Here is an 18,236-nt window from a genome sequence, read left to right as displayed (position 1 = left end):
GACACAGCACAACACACACACACACACACAAAAAAATGACCAATTTTTTTCTAAATTAAAAAGAAAAACAAAAGAAGAAATGACTTAAACATATGCACAAAAAACACAATGGCAATAAAAACAAAACATTACTGAAACAAAAATGCACAAAATGACAAAAAAAAGTGTTAAATTACAAAGAAAAACGAAATAAGACATGACTTAAACACACACAATGACTACAAAAAAAACAACAAAAATGCACTAAGTAACAAAAAATGCACAAATAGATAAACCCACCTGAACTAATTCAGAATGCCTCCCTATAATAAACACACACACAGAGGAGAGAGCGAGAGACTTGGGCAGGATGTGATGTCATTAAAAAGGATATAAGCTGTGCTCGATCTTTCCGACACTCTTGATGACTTTGTTGAGGCGGTTCTGGAGGTCCAGTAGGAGGCTGTACCAGCCCTCAGACAGGGACGTCACCAGACCTGAAACACACACGCATCAGTAAGAGAAGAGTAGGAGGAGCTTCATTATAAAGAGGGAGGGGCCACAACACAGCACTATTGTCATCACTAAACTGTGATTTTAAGCTCCTTTAAGTTGTTTTTTAAATGTCTTTATGGTCTCAGTCTCTTTAACAAAGCTTATTTTATTATTTAATCAAAGTGTCTATAGATACGTTAAACGTAGCCAAAGCCTCCGGGATTATGGCTACGTTGCCACAGCCTAATTTAATTTAATTTATTTATCTATTCATTCATTCATTCAATCAACAGATTAGAGCTGAAACTATTTATGTTTAAATAATTGGTGGTGAAGCCAAGAAAAATCCTAATGATTCTGGTTAATTTACTTCCATTATAAAAATCATTAATGCTAATCATTGACTGTCAAATATCTACAGTTAAATAAAGAGATGTTTTTACTTTATATATTTGTAAAGAAGAACATTTAGTGGCTGAATGTGCAGTTACTGCTAAAGCTAACCTTGTTTGTTTGTTCACTGATGGAGAACAACAGCTTCATGAATCTCTCCATCCTTCAACAAACAGCCTGAGTGAAGTGACTCAGGGTTTGAAGAACTCAGTCCAACAACTACGTTTATTGACTTTATGACAACCTAGTGACCTCACAGCTTCCTCCACATAACAGTGAACATATCACAATTCCTCAGTGAGGCAGAAAGACATGGGCCATAGAGGCCAGTGGTTGACTTTAGTGGAGCTACCAACTTACACGCACAACATCACTAAAAAACAAACAGAGAATGACAGATACAAAAAAATACACAAAATGTCAACAAACACACAAATTACAATATAAATCACTCTGGAAAAAAATGTGAAAAATTACAAAAACCTAAAGAACGGCAAACAAATATTCAAAAAAAACCATAAAAGTCTGCAAAATGCACAAAATAACAAATACGTAGAACAACAAACTCGAGAAACTGATAACCAGAGCATATGTTTTCAAACGTAAACACTGGGCGACAGTGGGAAAGCCTTACTTCAACCGTGACGTGTCACCACTTATAACGATCACCATTTGAACTGATACACCACCAACTACTGTTTTTTGTTCTCCACATGAACACAAGTTAATTTGTGGGCCAACTGGTAGCTACGTGCTATGCTAACTTAAACATTACTGACTGGTCAATACATGCTTAGCTAACCCAACATGTGGGACTGGTAGCTATGTGCTAGCTAACCCAAACACGATGGACTAGCCACCTTATATATGAAATGCGCGATACAAATAAATTTGCCTTGCTACGTGCTAAGCTAACCCTGGTAGTTAAGTGTGTGTGCCGATGGTGTGAAACCTACCGATCATGCCGTTGACGGTGCCGAACAGCACTGAGCCCTGGGTGGGCGTGGAACTCTCGCCCAGGTTCTGCAGCACCAGTGACCCGTGGCAGAACACGTTGACAAACTCTCCGAGGTGGAAGACGCCCACCTCCTGGAGGTGCTGCCGCTCCTCGTCTGTGGTGGCAGCGCTGATGAGGAGGAGATACAGAGATTAAAAACTAGGTAGAAACGCTGAAAAACTGGAACGAAAATGGAAAGAAACAGACGCCATAAACGAATCGACTTAACAGAAGAAAGATGGAGGAATGAGACGCACAAGAAAAGGTCAGAGAGCGAGTGAAGAAGAAAAGGAATGTGATGATAAATAAAAGGTCAGACAGATGCATGAGAAGAGAAACAGACTGAGACATAAAAGAGTAGGGCTGGGATGAATGAAGGAGGCAGGGTTGGGGTCAGTTATAATTGTAATTGCGTAATTTATAATTAATTACAATTATGGTGTAATTATAAATGTAAATTTGTTTCTGTTGTAATCTTAATTGAATTGTAATTGAGTTCAGATAATTAACTTTAATTGTATTCGGCATGAACATTTTTACAATAACTGGTCGCTATGTGCTAAGCTAACACAAACATTAGGATTTAGTCATTACATACTAAACTAAGCAAAATATTTGGGAATACTGGCTACATGCTAAGCTAGCCCAAACACGTGGAACTAGACGCTACATGCTAAGCTAACCCAAACATTATGGATTGGTCATTACATGCTAAACTAACCTAAATATGTGGGACTACTCGCTACATTCTAAGCTAACCGAAACATGTGGGACGGGACGCTACTAGGTAAGCTAACCAAAACATGTGGTACTAGATGCCATATGCTAACCTAAATATTAGGGATTCATCATTACATGCTAAACTAACCAATGCCAAGCTAACCCAAACATGTGGGACTAGACACTACATGCAAAGCTAACCCAAACATTAGGGATTGGTCATTACATGCTAAGCTAACCCAAACATGTGGGATTAGACGCTACATGCTAAGCTAACCAAAACATGTGGTACTAGATGCTACATGCCAAGCAAGGCTAAACATTAGGGATTGGTCATTATATGCTAAATTAACCAAAATATGTGGGGCTACATGCTAAGCTAACCCAAACATTAGGGATTGGTCATTACAGTTCTATGGCTTACACACACATGTAGTTAACAATGATCAACGATCATATAAACTTTTCCCACTAGATGTCACTTCTTAAAAATAATTTTATCATTTACGAAAACAAAAAAAAAAAATCGAGGGGGATTCTGACAGAAAAAACGCAACACCAAAAATATTAAAACCAATATTGTCATCGATTAGGAAGCCTCACAAGGAAACCAAGAAATGAGAAACTAATTGGATGATATATAATATTTTAAGTGTATTTTACAGCTGATTAAAGACATGGGTCAAACCGACCCGTTATCATAAGCGATGCTAACAGAAAGCTAACACAAGGGGAAGGTTACGTTTTATAAGGTTATATATTAAAAGCTCAGTTATTGTAATTTATTTGAATTTGAACTTTAGTAATATAGAACATAATTGTAATTGACTTTCAGGGGGAAATACTAGTAATTTTAATTGCAATTTCAATAAATACCAGTCAACGCAATCGTAATTAAATTGTAACTGAACATGGATAATTGAAAAGGTAATTGTAATAGTAAAATGTAATTGAGCCCAACCCTGGAAGCAGCTCAAACACCCACCTGTCCTTCTGACACACAAACAGGTTAAAGGCGTTCTCTGCTCCCAGGAAGTTGTCGTCGTCCAGGATTTCCACAGCACTCATCCAGTTAGGATTAAAATCACGAGCGATCTGGTAAAAAAAAAGAAAGAAAGAAAAAGACAGAAAAAGACAGCACACATAACTGATGAGTGAAAACAAAGATGTTTCAACTGCAACCTGAATGTGAAAATAAGACTTAACGTGAAATAAAGACTTTAATGGATTCCATTAATGTTTGCGAACGCTGCCTAATGAGCGTTGAAGATGAAGATGAAGTGATGTCTATTAGTCAATATTTATGAAGATAAGTGACCACATTTATTCGCTCGTCTCCTGTGAACTCTGTAGAGACTGAAACAGTAAACAGTGAGGCTGGTTATATCTATAATGATTGAATGTTTTCACAGCGTTTTCAGCCTGAATCGACTGTTTTTGAACGTGCAGACTGTATTTGATGTTCTGTACCCGTTAAACATCACAGCGTGCTCTGAACGCACAGCGTGACTTGACGTTAAATCACTTCATCATTGAGCAAAAAATACATTTCACACTGGGTTCAACACAAAAAAAATGATCTACTCATCACAGAAACCTGAAAATAAAAATAGGACAAAAAACTAGGGGAAGCAAGAGTTATTCTTTACCCTGATTAGCCAGCATCGCTACATACTAAGCGAACCCAAACACGGGGGACTGGTCGCTACATGCTAAGCTAACCAAAATCATGGGACTGGTTATTATGTGCTATGCTAACCCAAACATTAGCGACTGGTAGCTACATACTAAGCTAACCCAAACATGTGGGACTGGTAGCTACATGCTAAGCTAACCCAAATATGTGAGACTAGTTGCTACGTGCTAAGCTAACTAACATTTGAGACTGGTCACTACGTGTTAAGCTAACCTAAACATGTGGGACTGGTCGCTACATGCTAAGCTAACCCAAACATTTTGGGCTGGTAGTTATGTGCTAAGCTAACTCAAATATATGGGAATGGGCGCTACATGGTAAGCTAACCCAAACATTTGGGACTGATTACTACGTGCTAAGCTAACCAAATATTTCGGACTGGTCGAAACGTGCTACGCTAACTAAACATGTGAAACTGGTTGCTACGTGCTAAGCTAATCAAATATTTGGTACTGGTTGATACATACTAAGCAAACCCAAACATGTGGGACTGGTCGCTACATGCTAAGCTAACCAAACATGTGGGACAGGTAGCTACATACTAAGCTAACCCAAAGATGTGAGACTGGTTGCTACATGCTAAGTTAACCAAAAATTTGGAACGCAAAGATTCCCATTTCTATTCTTTATACGTCCGTAACAAAAGGACATGAACAGATCTATTTCTAATTCGTCATAAATAATAGGCCCAGTTTGTAATTCCTTATTCAAGTATTGTAAAAACCTTTCTTGGATTTGTTTAAGAGGTCAATATTTCAGGTGATAATGAGAGTTTTATTGGTTACCATCAGGTTGAGGACTCTGTTCTGTGTGTCTCACCTCTTCAAAGTTCCCCTCCATGGGTTTGTAGGCCAGCAGCAGCACGGATCTCATCAGGTCTCCCACAAGGATGAAGTCTCCTTTGGTCTTCAGGTACAGAGCCATGATGTTGTTGTAATGGTTGCACTCAGTGCGGAGTTCCTTCTCTGCGGTCCACTCGTACAGACGCACCTGAAAGCAGCACGCATGGTGTGTTTATGGACCATACGACACTTCAGCGCCACGTTTCACAGGACAACACATGACTGCTCCTCTAATGACACTAATGACTTTCTCCCAGGGTTAATGACCAAGTCCTTTAAGGAGGTCCTCCTTTGAGAATTAAATCACATTTTCTTTATATAATGGCTGCAGTTTTGGATTATTTCACCCCTCTAGTGCTGTCATAAACATTCTGGGCATTATATTAGAGTAATTTAATTAAATAAATCTGTCCCATAAAATGTTCTGGTTTGAGCTCATTCTGTCCTCAGCGAGTTAAAAACTAATGTTATTATCTTATTTTAGGACTTTAAAACCCAATATTAATTCATTTAAATTGCTCTTAAATATTTCATGTATACAGTTACAAAATTCCTTAATTGAAGATTTAAAGTAAAATTGCTCCCTTACATTACAGCTTAAGGCTGAAAAAGGCTAAATAACAAACTGAATAAGCTAAATTGTAATAAAGTACACATATACAAAAAATAATAATACAAATAAGCAAGAAATATACAACTTCTTTAGATTATTAAAAAAAATTAAATTTATAAATTAAATTATTTCATTTCTAAAATGAATTAATTAAATAATTGTATTTATATAATAAACTAAATACTTTTTTTATAAATTAAATGAATAAAATAATTATATTTATAAAAATAAATAAATGTATTTATATAATAAATTGAAATAATTGCATTTATATGAAAATAATTTCAACAATTGTATTTATAAAATAAATAAGTTAAATATTTGTATTCATATAATTAAAAAAAATTTAAACATGTTTTTATTATATAAATAAAAGAATTTAACATATATTGTATTATTAAAATATTTATTATAACTAAGTCAGGAGAAAACTTTGTGTAAGAAAAAAAAAACAAACACAAGCTTTTTACATCTTTAAATTAGGTTAATTTAAGTTTTTTGGCAAAAAACTAAACGCTAAAACCTAAAAGAAGTGTAAATAAATAGTAATACTTGTAATTGTAACTGATGTGTACTGAGACCTTAGAGGGAAAAGCAAACGTTTTGTCTGTAGAAGTGACAATGATTCACGGCTTTCACAGAAAATGTTTGAAGGCGTCAGAAACGGAATCGTCCTCCAAAGTTTTTCATTTGTGTTCTTTGTCAGCGTTCTGAGAAGCACTTAATGTCCAACAGATACATTTTTACACATGTTATACTGAGCATTTATTCTACCTTATCTGTCTGATTGCGTAGAAATCTGGGGAAATACATACAAAAGCAACCTACAGAAGTTATGTATTACGCCCAAAACAATAATAAGGATCATAAATCATGTAGGATATCTGGACTACACTAACCGCCTTTTTCTAAATTCTAAAGAAATGAAGTTTATGGATTTGATGAAGTTTAAAACATCTCAAATTATGTATAAAGCTAAAAACAGAACATTGCCAAAAAATGTATTACGACATTTGAGATAAATAAATAAATGGGTAATTTGTGCTGCTTCCATCACTTTCCCATTCCTCCCAGTCAACACTGGTACTCACTGTGCTGTTGATGCTGGCCAGTAGTTTCCCATTGAACTCCACCATGGAGTAAACGGCTCCTTTCACCTCCTTCTCTGCCACAGTTTGGAGTTTACCTTCAAAGAGAAACACACAGAGAAAAACACCTTTAGAGTCTTTCACCAGTCTGTGTATATCACTCATGTTCAGTGTTTGGAATAACGGCGTTATGTAACGGCATTTGTTTTTCAGTAACGGGGTAATCTAACTAATTACTTTTTATGCCGTTACAACGCTGTTATCGTTACTGAACGTTAAATGCGGTGCGTTACATGCATTGATTGAATAAACTGTGATCCGAAAGCAACCCTGGTTTCTTACTCAGCTGTAGTGAGGAGGTGCGGTAAAAACAAGGTGAGCGATAATGATTGGCTAAGGCGACGTGCCAGCACACACACACACGCACGACACACACACATACCACACACATACGACACACACGACACACCCACCCACCAGATGTGATGAATCAGCAGAGATGGTGACTGTGGAGCCGTCTGATAAAAAGTTGTCATTTTTAAGGTGACGATACAAACACTACTTTAAATTAATTGTGGTCAAAGACAAGAACGTACATGTGAAGTGTTCATTATATCCAGGAGTGAAGACTTTGTCCACATCTGTTGTAAGCAACTCAAATTTAATGAAGCACCTCACGACACACGCATCTAAAAAATGTGAATTATTTGACATATAGCAATTTTTTTTTTTAACAGTAATGCAAATAGTTACTTTCCTTGGTAATGAGTTACTTTTATTATAGAGTAATTCAGTTACTAACTCAGTTACTTTTTTGAACAAGTAGTGAGTAACTATAACTAATTACTTTTTTAAAGTAACATTCCCAACACTGCTCATGTTTCTTACTCCAACTATTTTACAAAGATAGCATTAGTCAAAGATGTTTTCCCTCCTTTTTAGTTCATGTGTCATTTTTTTAAGGTTTTTGTTGTAATTTTCTGCTTTATGTAGTCACTTTCTGTCTTTTCACTATTATTTGTGTACTCTTGATATCCACTATGTGCGTTTTAGTGTATTTTGTCTTTATGTGTTTTTGGAGTGTCCAAACCAACTTTTTTCCTGCTGAATATATGTGTATTTGGGTATAAAGTAGTGCTGTTGATTAATCCTAGTCCCATTCTTCACATTTTAGTGAAAGTATTTTCATTTTGCATATTTAGCTGTAAAATGTCCAGTATACTCTCCAATAAGGGTTGACTGCCGACTATTACAACTGAATTTTGCTATTGGTTGAACGGTAAGCTCTTGAAACCCCTGCATCATCACTTTAACTGTGATGACGCAGGGGTTATAAATGTGTGTGGGGACAGAGGGGAGAGGGCGGTTACTGAAAGTAGCTGGGCGTGTCTTACTGCTACAGCAGTAATGCCCATAATCAAAGCTTTTATTGAATTTTCCTCCTAGTGGCAGCTCAGCAGAAGGCAGGGGTATACTGACCCTTTAAAGGTTATTGTTGTATTTTTATAGTTTTTGAAGTAATTTTTTAAATTGTTTTTGATGTAATTTTGTGTTTTTTGGATTATTTTTTTTTAAGGTTTTTGTTTAATTTTGTGTTTTTTAGAGTTTTTTTTTTTTTTTTTTTTTTTAAGGTTTTTGTTGTAATTTTGTGTTTTTTGAAGTAATTCTTTAATGGTTTTGATGTCATTTTGTGTTTTTTGGAGTCATTTTTTGAGGTTTTTGTTGTCATTTCCTGCTTTCTGGAGTCAGTTTCAGTCTTTTCACTAATATTTGAGCATTCTTGAATACCGCTTGTCTTTATGTGTTTTTGGAGTAATTCCTTAAAGGTTTTTGTTGTAATTTTTGTGTTTTTTGGAGTCCATTTTTCAAGGTTTTTGTTGTATTTATAAGGTTCCGTTTTTATTTTCTGTCCTCTCACTATTATTTGTGTACTCTCGATGTCCGCTATGTGTGTTAACGATGTCCCTTTTGTGTATTTTGGCATTTTATTTTGATTGTGACTTTATAAGTGACACAAAAGGAAACTTTTAAGGAATTTTCCTTCCTCAGGAGTTTGTGGAATCATGTGTATTGTGTTGCATTTTCTGTTGATTTTTACATTTCCTTCTTTCAGCTTATTGCTACATTTCCGTTGCTATTTTTTTTGGTCAAAATGTCTCATGAGGTCCTTAAAGAAAAGATTAAAAAATGTGCTATTATCTGACGATGAGTTATTGGGCTGATGATAATCGTACATCCCAGAGTAAAAAGGCACTGATATGCTTTAAAGGTGCGATGGTGGTACGTGTGATTTGACTAAAAAAGTCCAGGCAAGTAAATCTGAGTAAAAAAAGGTTTAAAAGCCCTGCCCTACGAGATCATAGATGGAACCAAAGAATGAGTGAGCTGAGTAAAGAGTAAAGAGTAAAGAAAGAGAAGGGCAGGTTTAGAATAAGGATGAGGAGAAGGTGAAGCTTCAGAGGGCACCAGAGGAAATGAGACTGTGGTGTTGAGCGCAGGATGGCCTGATAAAAAAGGTGATAAGAATATGATTAAGGGAGGGGATGAAACAGGAGCGAGGGAGGACAAAGTGTCCTCGTGTAAAGAAGAAGGAGGAGGAGAAGGAGGAAGAAGAGGAGAATGGAATGAGGTGAAAGATAAAGAACCAAACATTTAAACATTTATAATCACAGACGTGACGACTCGTACCTGTGGGTGTATCAGTTCTACTGGTCACCATTATAATATGTGACATCACAGCTGATGAACATCCATCCTTATTATCAGAAACCAGTCACAAGATAACATGATCACTAATCAAACTATAACACCAATAGTTACTGACCAATCCCATTAAGTAAGTCACAAGATAACATGCTCACTAATCAAACTGTACCACCAACAATTACTTAACAGGATAGACCGTTTAATGGCTGGAAGGTTAGTAATGTTACAGCTTTGTTGTGTGTTTGGGTGTCAGAACAGGAGGATTAACGTTAGGTTTTATAGGATTCCAGTGGACACTCGTGATCAGAAAAAACGAAGACAATTGTGGTTTTACCACCAGGCTAAGCCCCGCCCAACAAAATACGTCACAATGTTTACAAAAAAACCAAAGGGTCTATTGGTTAGTAAGTCACATGATAACATGATCACTAATCAAATCATAGCTCTCTCAGGAAAAAAGGCTTCATGTTTATGTTAAGATGAGATGAATTCAAATCAATCACAGCCACTGACCGTCAGTGTAGTGGAACACGATGATGCGTCCCTGCTTAGGCTCCGCCTCCTCAGGGTAAACCATGGCGGTGCCAACCACAAAGTAGACGGACGCGTCTTTACCCAGACGACAAGACACCAGGCTGAGAGCGTACTCACTGGGTAGGAACTGATGGGCATGGAGGACTGAGGGGGACACACAAACACAAAAACACACACACACACACACGCACAGTTTAAATAATCTTCAAGTCATCAAATCACTTCATTCACAGCGAACACCGAGTGCTACCTCTTAACGGCATTCTTATTTGGAATCATTATTTAGTGTTTTTTGAGTCAATAATTAAGGATTTTGTTAACATTTTGTGTTTATTGGAATCATTTTTTTTTAAGGTTTTTGTAGTAATTTGTTGTAATTTTGTGTTTTTGGAGTCATTGTTTAAGGTTTTTGTTCTAATCTTATGTTTTTGTGAGTACTTTTTAAGGTTTGTGCAGTATTTTTGCATTCCTATTGGCTGTTAAATAATAGAAATGAGTCAAAGAAAGCTGAACTGGATGCTCATTAAATGATTACTAACCGTTACAGTTAAGATTTAAATGTTTTTTTTTTTAGAACATTTGAGTGAGGCTCTGCTCTTTGACATAATGTGCAATAATTGTGCATGAGTAACAGTCACATGGGCACAGCTAATGTAGTTCTATGGCATAATTCCACTGCAATACATGTTTATCAGCAGAATAAGACAGTTTAATAATACTACAATGACAGTCACAGACTGGGAATGATCCGTTCAAAAGTACCTGACCAAAAAAAGTTTTGGGTTTTATTTTTGTATTTACAAACACAAATATAAAAAATAACAGAATATAAGGATTCTTTGAATCATAAACCTGAACAGCATTAAACAAGGAGAAATGTCAACACATTTCTTTTTTTTTTTTTTTACTGTTTTTTATTAAGAAAAATCATTATGAAGGGAGAAACCAAATGTGGATCCAGGTAAATCATAGCATTATTACTGAAGATTAATTCATTCATTTGAGGAATAATGTGATTCTTCTATTTTACAATAATAATCTTTACTCATCAGGGTGAATTTCAGTGACTCCTAAAGGTTCAATGTTCACACATTAGTTATGTTCACACCCTTTTTAATCAAATGTATATTATCTTTTACCTACTGTATGAACTAAGATATATTTATTTTTCTATCATGTTTCAAATGTTTGATTTGTATATGGGAATTTATTGTAAACTCATATTGAATTATCTAATTTATTTAGAATTGTAAAATAAATACATTGTTTTACATTTTGCATAACATGGTCTTTACTTTTTACAATAAAACATCACATTTATTATTTTATAAACGCTCTACTTGCATATGCACATTTAGTGTTAATATGTCAGGTATATTTACATTTCTTTGTATATGATTTACGAGGCATTATTCAAAGATTTTTAAACAATTTTATCGTATTAACACTCCGTCATGTTTCAAATATTTTTACTTATAAGAATACAAAATAATTCTCACATTTTTATGCATCTTTTAAAAAAAAAAAAAAAATACAACAACAAAGATAAAACAAAGTTTTCAACACTTTATACAATTTTATGTACTTTTTTTCGCTTTAAAACTTTTATATTGTAAAACAGATGCATTTTTATTATTAAATATATGATATGTAAAATGATATAATGTACATGCATTAAATAAATGCTAAAAATCCTATCAAGTATAATATTGCTAATCAATAACACAGACTGCTCTTCCTCTTTAGGGCCCAACGCTCTTTTTTCTGTGACCTTTTGCATGAATCCAGTAAAACGAAATAGAAACACTGCAGTAATGAACAACAGAGGTCGATCCTCAGTGTAATTACAGTCTATTTCACTTTTATCGCAGGTTTGCCTCGTTAACCTCGGCGACGCATAAAGAAGTCACGTGTAAAATTTAAGACTCCTTCGAAGCTCGACCTTCAACCTTTCCTGAAACAAACCAAACCTTAAAGCAGCGCTACGTGATCTGATGGATCATTAATAACTCAGAGTGTGCTCTGTGCACCATGTCCTTATTTACATGTAGTTAACATAACGTGTGCTAATTTATGCTGACATATATGAATGGAGGGAGCTTTACATTTCCATCTGCATTGCAGAGCACAGCCTGCAGCCTTAATTTCAGACACACATAAAGATGTGAGCACAATCACCTTCACAATCTAACGATAGTTTATAAACTCATTATTTTAAACAAACACTATAGAAACCACACAACTCACCTAAACTCAAACTAAAATAGAAAATACCACTTGATTTTTGGCAGATTATCACATTTATACGATATCTTTCCCTGTTAATGACATTTGACTGCATGCCAAAGTCACTCTCGCTGAGAGAAAAATATCACGTCCTGAGATAGAAACAATAGACACAAACTGAAGCTAAATCTTCTGGGGGGGCATGCCCCCGACTCCTCCTGCCGGCAACTCGAGTTTTAGCCTTTTAATTTTTTTTTAAGCCTACTACTTTTTTCTGGACATCTCTGTTCTTATCAAAGTATCTTGAATAGAAAAACCAAAAAAAAGAATTTGATTATCTTTCATATTTTGCATACTGTACATGATGCACGTCATGGGAGGGATAAAAGTAAGTTTAAAAAGAAACAAAACATTAAATATGATTAGAACTACAATTGAACTTTATTCTGTTAAATATTGTTTTAGATTACACAATGTATTTTTATTCTACGTATTTTTATAATTATATAATATATAAATATATCATTACTAAATAAATATTTTTTATAATTCAATTATGTTCTATATTGTTAAGTGTTAAGAGTGTCAGATTCAATCCAAACGCTGTTATTGAGGGGTGTGATGTTCAAGAATGAACTGAATCGCTGTTTAAATGCCACCATCTCACCTTCGAAGGTGTGCTGATCCACCACCAACAGGCTGTGGACCTCCACGTCCTCTCCAAAGGAAGTCTCATGAGGAGACGTACTGCTGGGGAACAGTTTACTGGAGCTCATACTGCTGGAAAGAGCCTGAGAGAGAGAGAGAGAGAGGAAGATGGAATGAATGAGTGATAACACACATTTCAAAGAATCTCATTTTGTAAATAAGTGTAATAAACAGGATTTAATCCAGTGATTCACAACCATTTTGGATGGTGACCCCATTTTGATATCAAGAATTTCTGGCGACCTCAAAGACATTATTTTTAATTAGTTTTTAATCACGCTTAAGCTCAGATATTTATTTTAATACATTTTAGTTTAACTAGATTTATATTTCACAAAGTGAATAAATAGAAACAGTTGTTTAAGATTAGTGTTGTTTTAATAATAAAAAAATTGAATAATAATTAAATAATTTCAAAAATCTATAATTTTTCAGAAATTTCAGGCGACCCCACATGGGTTCCCGACCCCAAGGTTGAAAAACATGATTTACTGATTAAGTGGCTCCTGAATAGATTGATATCTATACTTTTTTTTTTTAATCATTTCCAGTCATCCCACACCTAGGGTGGGACCAAGACTGACACTTTTTGTTAATTTTTCACTCACTTTCTCTCAAGTACCCCCTGTAATGCCATCACGTACCCCTATTGAAAAACACTGCTTTAGCCCATTCAACAGAGCACTACGTTTATGCTATGCTAAATGCTCACTGAAAAGCTAAAGCCACATTTTAGTGAGTCCATTACATTCATCTCCACATTATTCTAGTAAACCTGAATAATGTTGGACGGTTCTGTAAAAGCTGTGTTGCCAGGTTGGACTTATTGTACCTGGAGGACGTTTTGGAACATTTTTTTTTTTTACGTTTCTGTGTTGAATCATCAGCTGAATCTGATGAATTACCGTGCACGATTCAAGGGTAAAGTGGGTGGAAACAACTACATTTGGTATTAAAAATAAACCATAAACCTTGAAGGAACAAGTTACACTGTGGCCACATGGTGCGAGTCAACACACAATTAGGGGCGTGTCTACATTCTACTGCTGAAGATAGCGCCTGCTGCTGTTTGGAAGACTTCCTGCATTGTTCTACATCCCAAAAGTAGCACCCCAGCCAGCTGAATGACTTCCAAACAGTGGCACATGCTTCAAATCTGATGAAGACGTATGAGCTGGTGTATCCTCACAACTGTCTATGGTTTGCATCCCAAACTGGGTTTGGTTCCAGTATGAATACCTCACGTACAGCACAGAGCCTTTTGTGTCCGTTTAAATCTAATCTTTTATGTTGCATCTTCCTGTATGTTTCCTGAGAGCTTCTATGGTATGATGGTACCTGAGTGCTGGCACTGGGTCTCACTGCAGATGTTGAGCCACTGGCATCCTGGATCTCTATTCTACTAGACAGGACTCCGAAACACTGGGACACCTCCTGGTAGCAGATCCTCCTACAGACACACGGATAGACAGGAAAAATTAAACAGTGAGACAATGAGGCTCACGCTAAAAGGAGAAGAAGCTGCACACAGTAAATACGTTTCTCAAACCAACCTGGGAGACTCGTAGAGAGGAACGGTGCGAATGTGCAGCTTCTGGATTTCATCGATGGTGCCGATGGTCAGCGTGCTGTTGTTGGCCAAAGCCAGACTGTGGGGAAAAAACACACACACAGCACAGATTTATCTTCTCTGCTGTGAAGTGCCTGAAACATGGGAATCCTCTCTGCAATCAAATGAGAACACATCTGAGCAAAGCGAGTCAGATCCAGGATCAAAAGAGAGGAACTGTGAAGAAGAGATCAGTGATCTGAGGAGGAGAAATACATTCCTGTTCTAGGAAAACTGACAGACACCACAGGTTTATATCCATCCAGGATGGGAGAGGAACTCTGCTCAGCCAGCGTAGCTACGTGCAAAGCTAACCACAACTCAGCTGTGGACATGAGCTGAAAGAAGATCTCAGATACAAGTGGCTGAGATGAGTTTCCTCCCAAGGGTGGGAGGGGCGTGTCTTAGGCAGCTCTTGATGCTCAGTTTGAATATTTTGAAAACTCCTATTTTTTGTGTGCTCGTTCATATTTACACATTAAATGCATCTTTATCTGTTTGGAGTATGAATGTATAAAACCCTGAAGTGACCCGGAGCCCAAATCCGGCCCTTTAGAGCAGGGTTAAAAACTATCTTGATATTTTTTCTCAAAATGGTGATATACGATATAAATCATAATAATTTTAATTCAAAAGAAGTCTTACCAGAAATATAATTCTGGTTTAAACCTGCTGATGCACATTTATTAACAAACAGATTTGCAATGTGTGACTCTTTTGGCTTTTTCTCACGTTCTCAGCACGTGTGAGTGAGTTCTGTAGTGTGGCTTGTTTAGCTGAAGGTCTGAGTTAGGACACACAAAAAACTGACATGCTGTTTTGAGAAGTAGAGAAAGCAGCAACTCCAACAACACATCTTTTAATATAAATAAGCTATAAAAAAGGTATATATATTGACATAGGCAATATTGTCATTTTCTATATTGTCAAAATAGAAAACTTGATATATCTCGAATCGAGATATATTGCCCAGCACTGCTTTAGAGGTGCAGCAGCAAGCAAAAAAAAGTGAGAGAAACCATGAATCACTGTGTAAATTACAAACTAATTTAGTTGTAGATTTCTCCAAATTAATATAAAAATTAAATGAAACTCCACAATATTAGCAGAGCTCACATTTCCCCCCGTGCTTATACTGTATCATGTGATGGCTGTCATTTTAATCCAAAATTATCAAAAGAAGTACATTTTTCCCAAATCCTTCAATTTATTCCAAAATTGAAAGTAAAGATCCTGCAGGAACTGATATGTGTCATTTATTGATTTGATATTATCAGTGCCGTACATATTGTATCATTTATTTACGTGGAAGTGCCAACTAGAGCACAATAACGATTAAAATACTAATATCCCTGTTTAAAATCAGCGGCCCTGCTCCGAATTTGGCCCATGAACTAAGACGAGTTTGACACCCCTGCCCTACACCAGGATTGGGGCCAATTATAATTGTAATTACATTATTGATAATTAATTACAATTATGGTATAATTATATTTGTGATTGTAATGTTAAAAATCTGTGGCTGTATTATTATAATTAAATTGTAATTGACTTTGCATAATTGACTTTGTAATTGCCATGAAAATGCTATAAAAATTGTTAATTATAATTAACACAAAACTGGGGAACGATGTTACAGTTCTATACACGTAGTAAAAATGTTAAAATATGTTTCATATCAAGCTTTCCCACATTTTACCATATTTAAAATGCTTAAATCGAGGCGCATTCTGACATAAAAGAGGCTCAGATATATTAAAACCTATATTTTCATTGATTAGGAAGCCTAACAAGGTAACCATGTTTTTAGTGTATTTTACAGCTGATTTAGGATCATTAGAGATGCTAACAGAAAGCTAACACAAGAGGAAGGTTCACTTTTATTAGGTTATTTATTTCAGGCTCAGTATGTAATTGTGATTAATTGTAATTTAACTTTAATAATTGAGAACTTAATTGTAATTGACTTTGTAGATAAAAAATAATTTTAATTTAATTGTAATTTAAAAAATGCTAGTCACTGTAATCATAATTGAACATGGACAATTGAAGACGTAATTGTAGCTGAAAAATGTAATTGACCCCAACCCTGCCCTACGCTGGCGAGAGCTCTGGAATATGAGCAGGGCTGAGTGTTAAACACACATGTGACGCTCTGAAGCTGGTGGGCGGGGCAAACCTACCTGTCGGGGTATCCCTCCGAGTTGAGCGGACACATGTAGTTGACCTCCTTCAGGTTGACGTTGGAGAACACCAGCTTGTGGTTGGATGAGTAGATGACGGTGGGTCGGTCAGAGCAGGCGAACACGTTGGATGTGGACAGAGACCTGAAGGTCCTCAGCACCGTGGGCTGAGTGCCCAAGGTCACCTTCTTACGCTCGCTCAGAGCACCTGGAACACACACACACGTACACAGACAGACAGAGAAGCTTTTAGACAAGCCTTTCACTCTCACCACATTACGCACATTCCTCCTCCTTTGTGTTGTGCCCTAATCGCTCATTTCAGTTCCTACCCTTGGTTTCTTTCGGTCTCTTTATGACAAACACATTTTCTGTGAAGTCTGTCATTACAAACTTCAGCAAACATCAGAAGACACAAAGTGCTTTGGAGAAAGCAAAGCAGTGAATAATAAAAGTTATCTCCACTCTCCAACAGAAAGTAAACATCACGTTTGCATCAAAGGGAATAAAATATAAAGTTTCTCTGAATAAAAATGTTTGTAGTAGTCGTACAAACATCATTAGGCCTTATTTATAAAAGTATTGGTCACATCTATAATTCAAAGTCATTATGTTTAAGGGTTGAATAAACATCAGTGAGGTTAAACCAACTGTTCTTTTTCGAGAGAGTGGAAAAAGCACTAAAGCGTGAGAACAGAGCTGCTACATACATCATTACAGTGCTGTGTTCAAGGACAGTTGATATTCTGATTAGATTTATAAAAGCTTATTAAATAAGTCTTGTTTGATGGTGTGCAATTAAAAAGCGAGGAATATATTGTGAAGTAAATTATATACAGTATCTGACACATTACATTGATATAACCTGCACACACACTTTGACCTTTTATGATGATCAGTCTTACAAAATTAAAACATCTTAGGAACTCTTTTATTACACTTATGGAAAAGTACAAGTGATGTTCGTCCTGATGTCAAGTTGATCCATTACCTACATTTATTGAGCTGAATCATGATGAAAGCTACGTGGCAACATCTTCATTACATCTTTTGTATGATCGAAGGACTAGTGGAAACTTCCATGTTTACATCTGATACGTCCACCCCTTTACAGTATAAATTGATGTAGTCTGTGTGATCTTTAGACAAATCATCTTGAAGACATCAAGTTCAGGTCGTATGCTCTTGTAAACTGCTTTGTCTCCTTGATTGAATAAATCAAGTCATTATTGCAACAAGAACTAATGAAGTAGTCATTTGAAAAATAGGCCCCCATGACACGTACGGGGTAATGGGCCCTATTTATATACTGGTATGTGCCAATGATTCGGTACCACCAAACGTCGCAGTATTTGACTTGCAAATAAATAAAAAGTCGACTTTCGTTTTTTTTGTTTTTTCTTTTGGGGCCCCTTGGGGCCCAAATCAAAAATCGGGCTCGAGCGTC

At 36.0% G+C, this 18,236-nt stretch overlaps 1 protein-coding gene across 1 annotated transcript in view; it reads right to left on the bottom strand.

Annotated features, from left to right (window-relative positions):
- Positions 1 to 322: 322 nt before the first annotated feature.
- ddb1 (damage-specific DNA binding protein 1) overlaps positions 323 to 18,236 on the bottom strand; it is a 59,666-nt gene continuing 41,752 nt past the window's right edge. Inside the window, exons 16-25 of the mRNA XM_028437141.1 lie at positions 16,790 to 16,997; positions 14,551 to 14,646; positions 14,336 to 14,447; positions 12,957 to 13,080; positions 10,043 to 10,207; positions 6,827 to 6,921; positions 5,100 to 5,270; positions 3,570 to 3,679; positions 1,824 to 1,993; positions 323 to 476 (exon numbers count right to left, since the gene is read on the bottom strand). Of these exons, the coding sequence (XP_028292942.1) occupies positions 361 to 476; positions 1,824 to 1,993; positions 3,570 to 3,679; positions 5,100 to 5,270; positions 6,827 to 6,921; positions 10,043 to 10,207; positions 12,957 to 13,080; positions 14,336 to 14,447; positions 14,551 to 14,646; positions 16,790 to 16,997 (1,367 nt within the window). The 3' untranslated portion in view covers positions 323 to 360. The remainder of the gene's footprint in view (positions 477 to 1,823; positions 1,994 to 3,569; positions 3,680 to 5,099; positions 5,271 to 6,826; positions 6,922 to 10,042; positions 10,208 to 12,956; positions 13,081 to 14,335; positions 14,448 to 14,550; positions 14,647 to 16,789; positions 16,998 to 18,236) is intronic.

Source organism: Gouania willdenowi, chromosome 3, assembly GCF_900634775.1.
Source record: "Gouania willdenowi chromosome 3, fGouWil2.1, whole genome shotgun sequence".
Taxonomy (NCBI): Eukaryota; Metazoa; Chordata; class Actinopteri; order Blenniiformes; family Gobiesocidae; genus Gouania; species Gouania willdenowi.
This window is presented reverse-complemented; position numbering and strand designations above follow the sequence as displayed.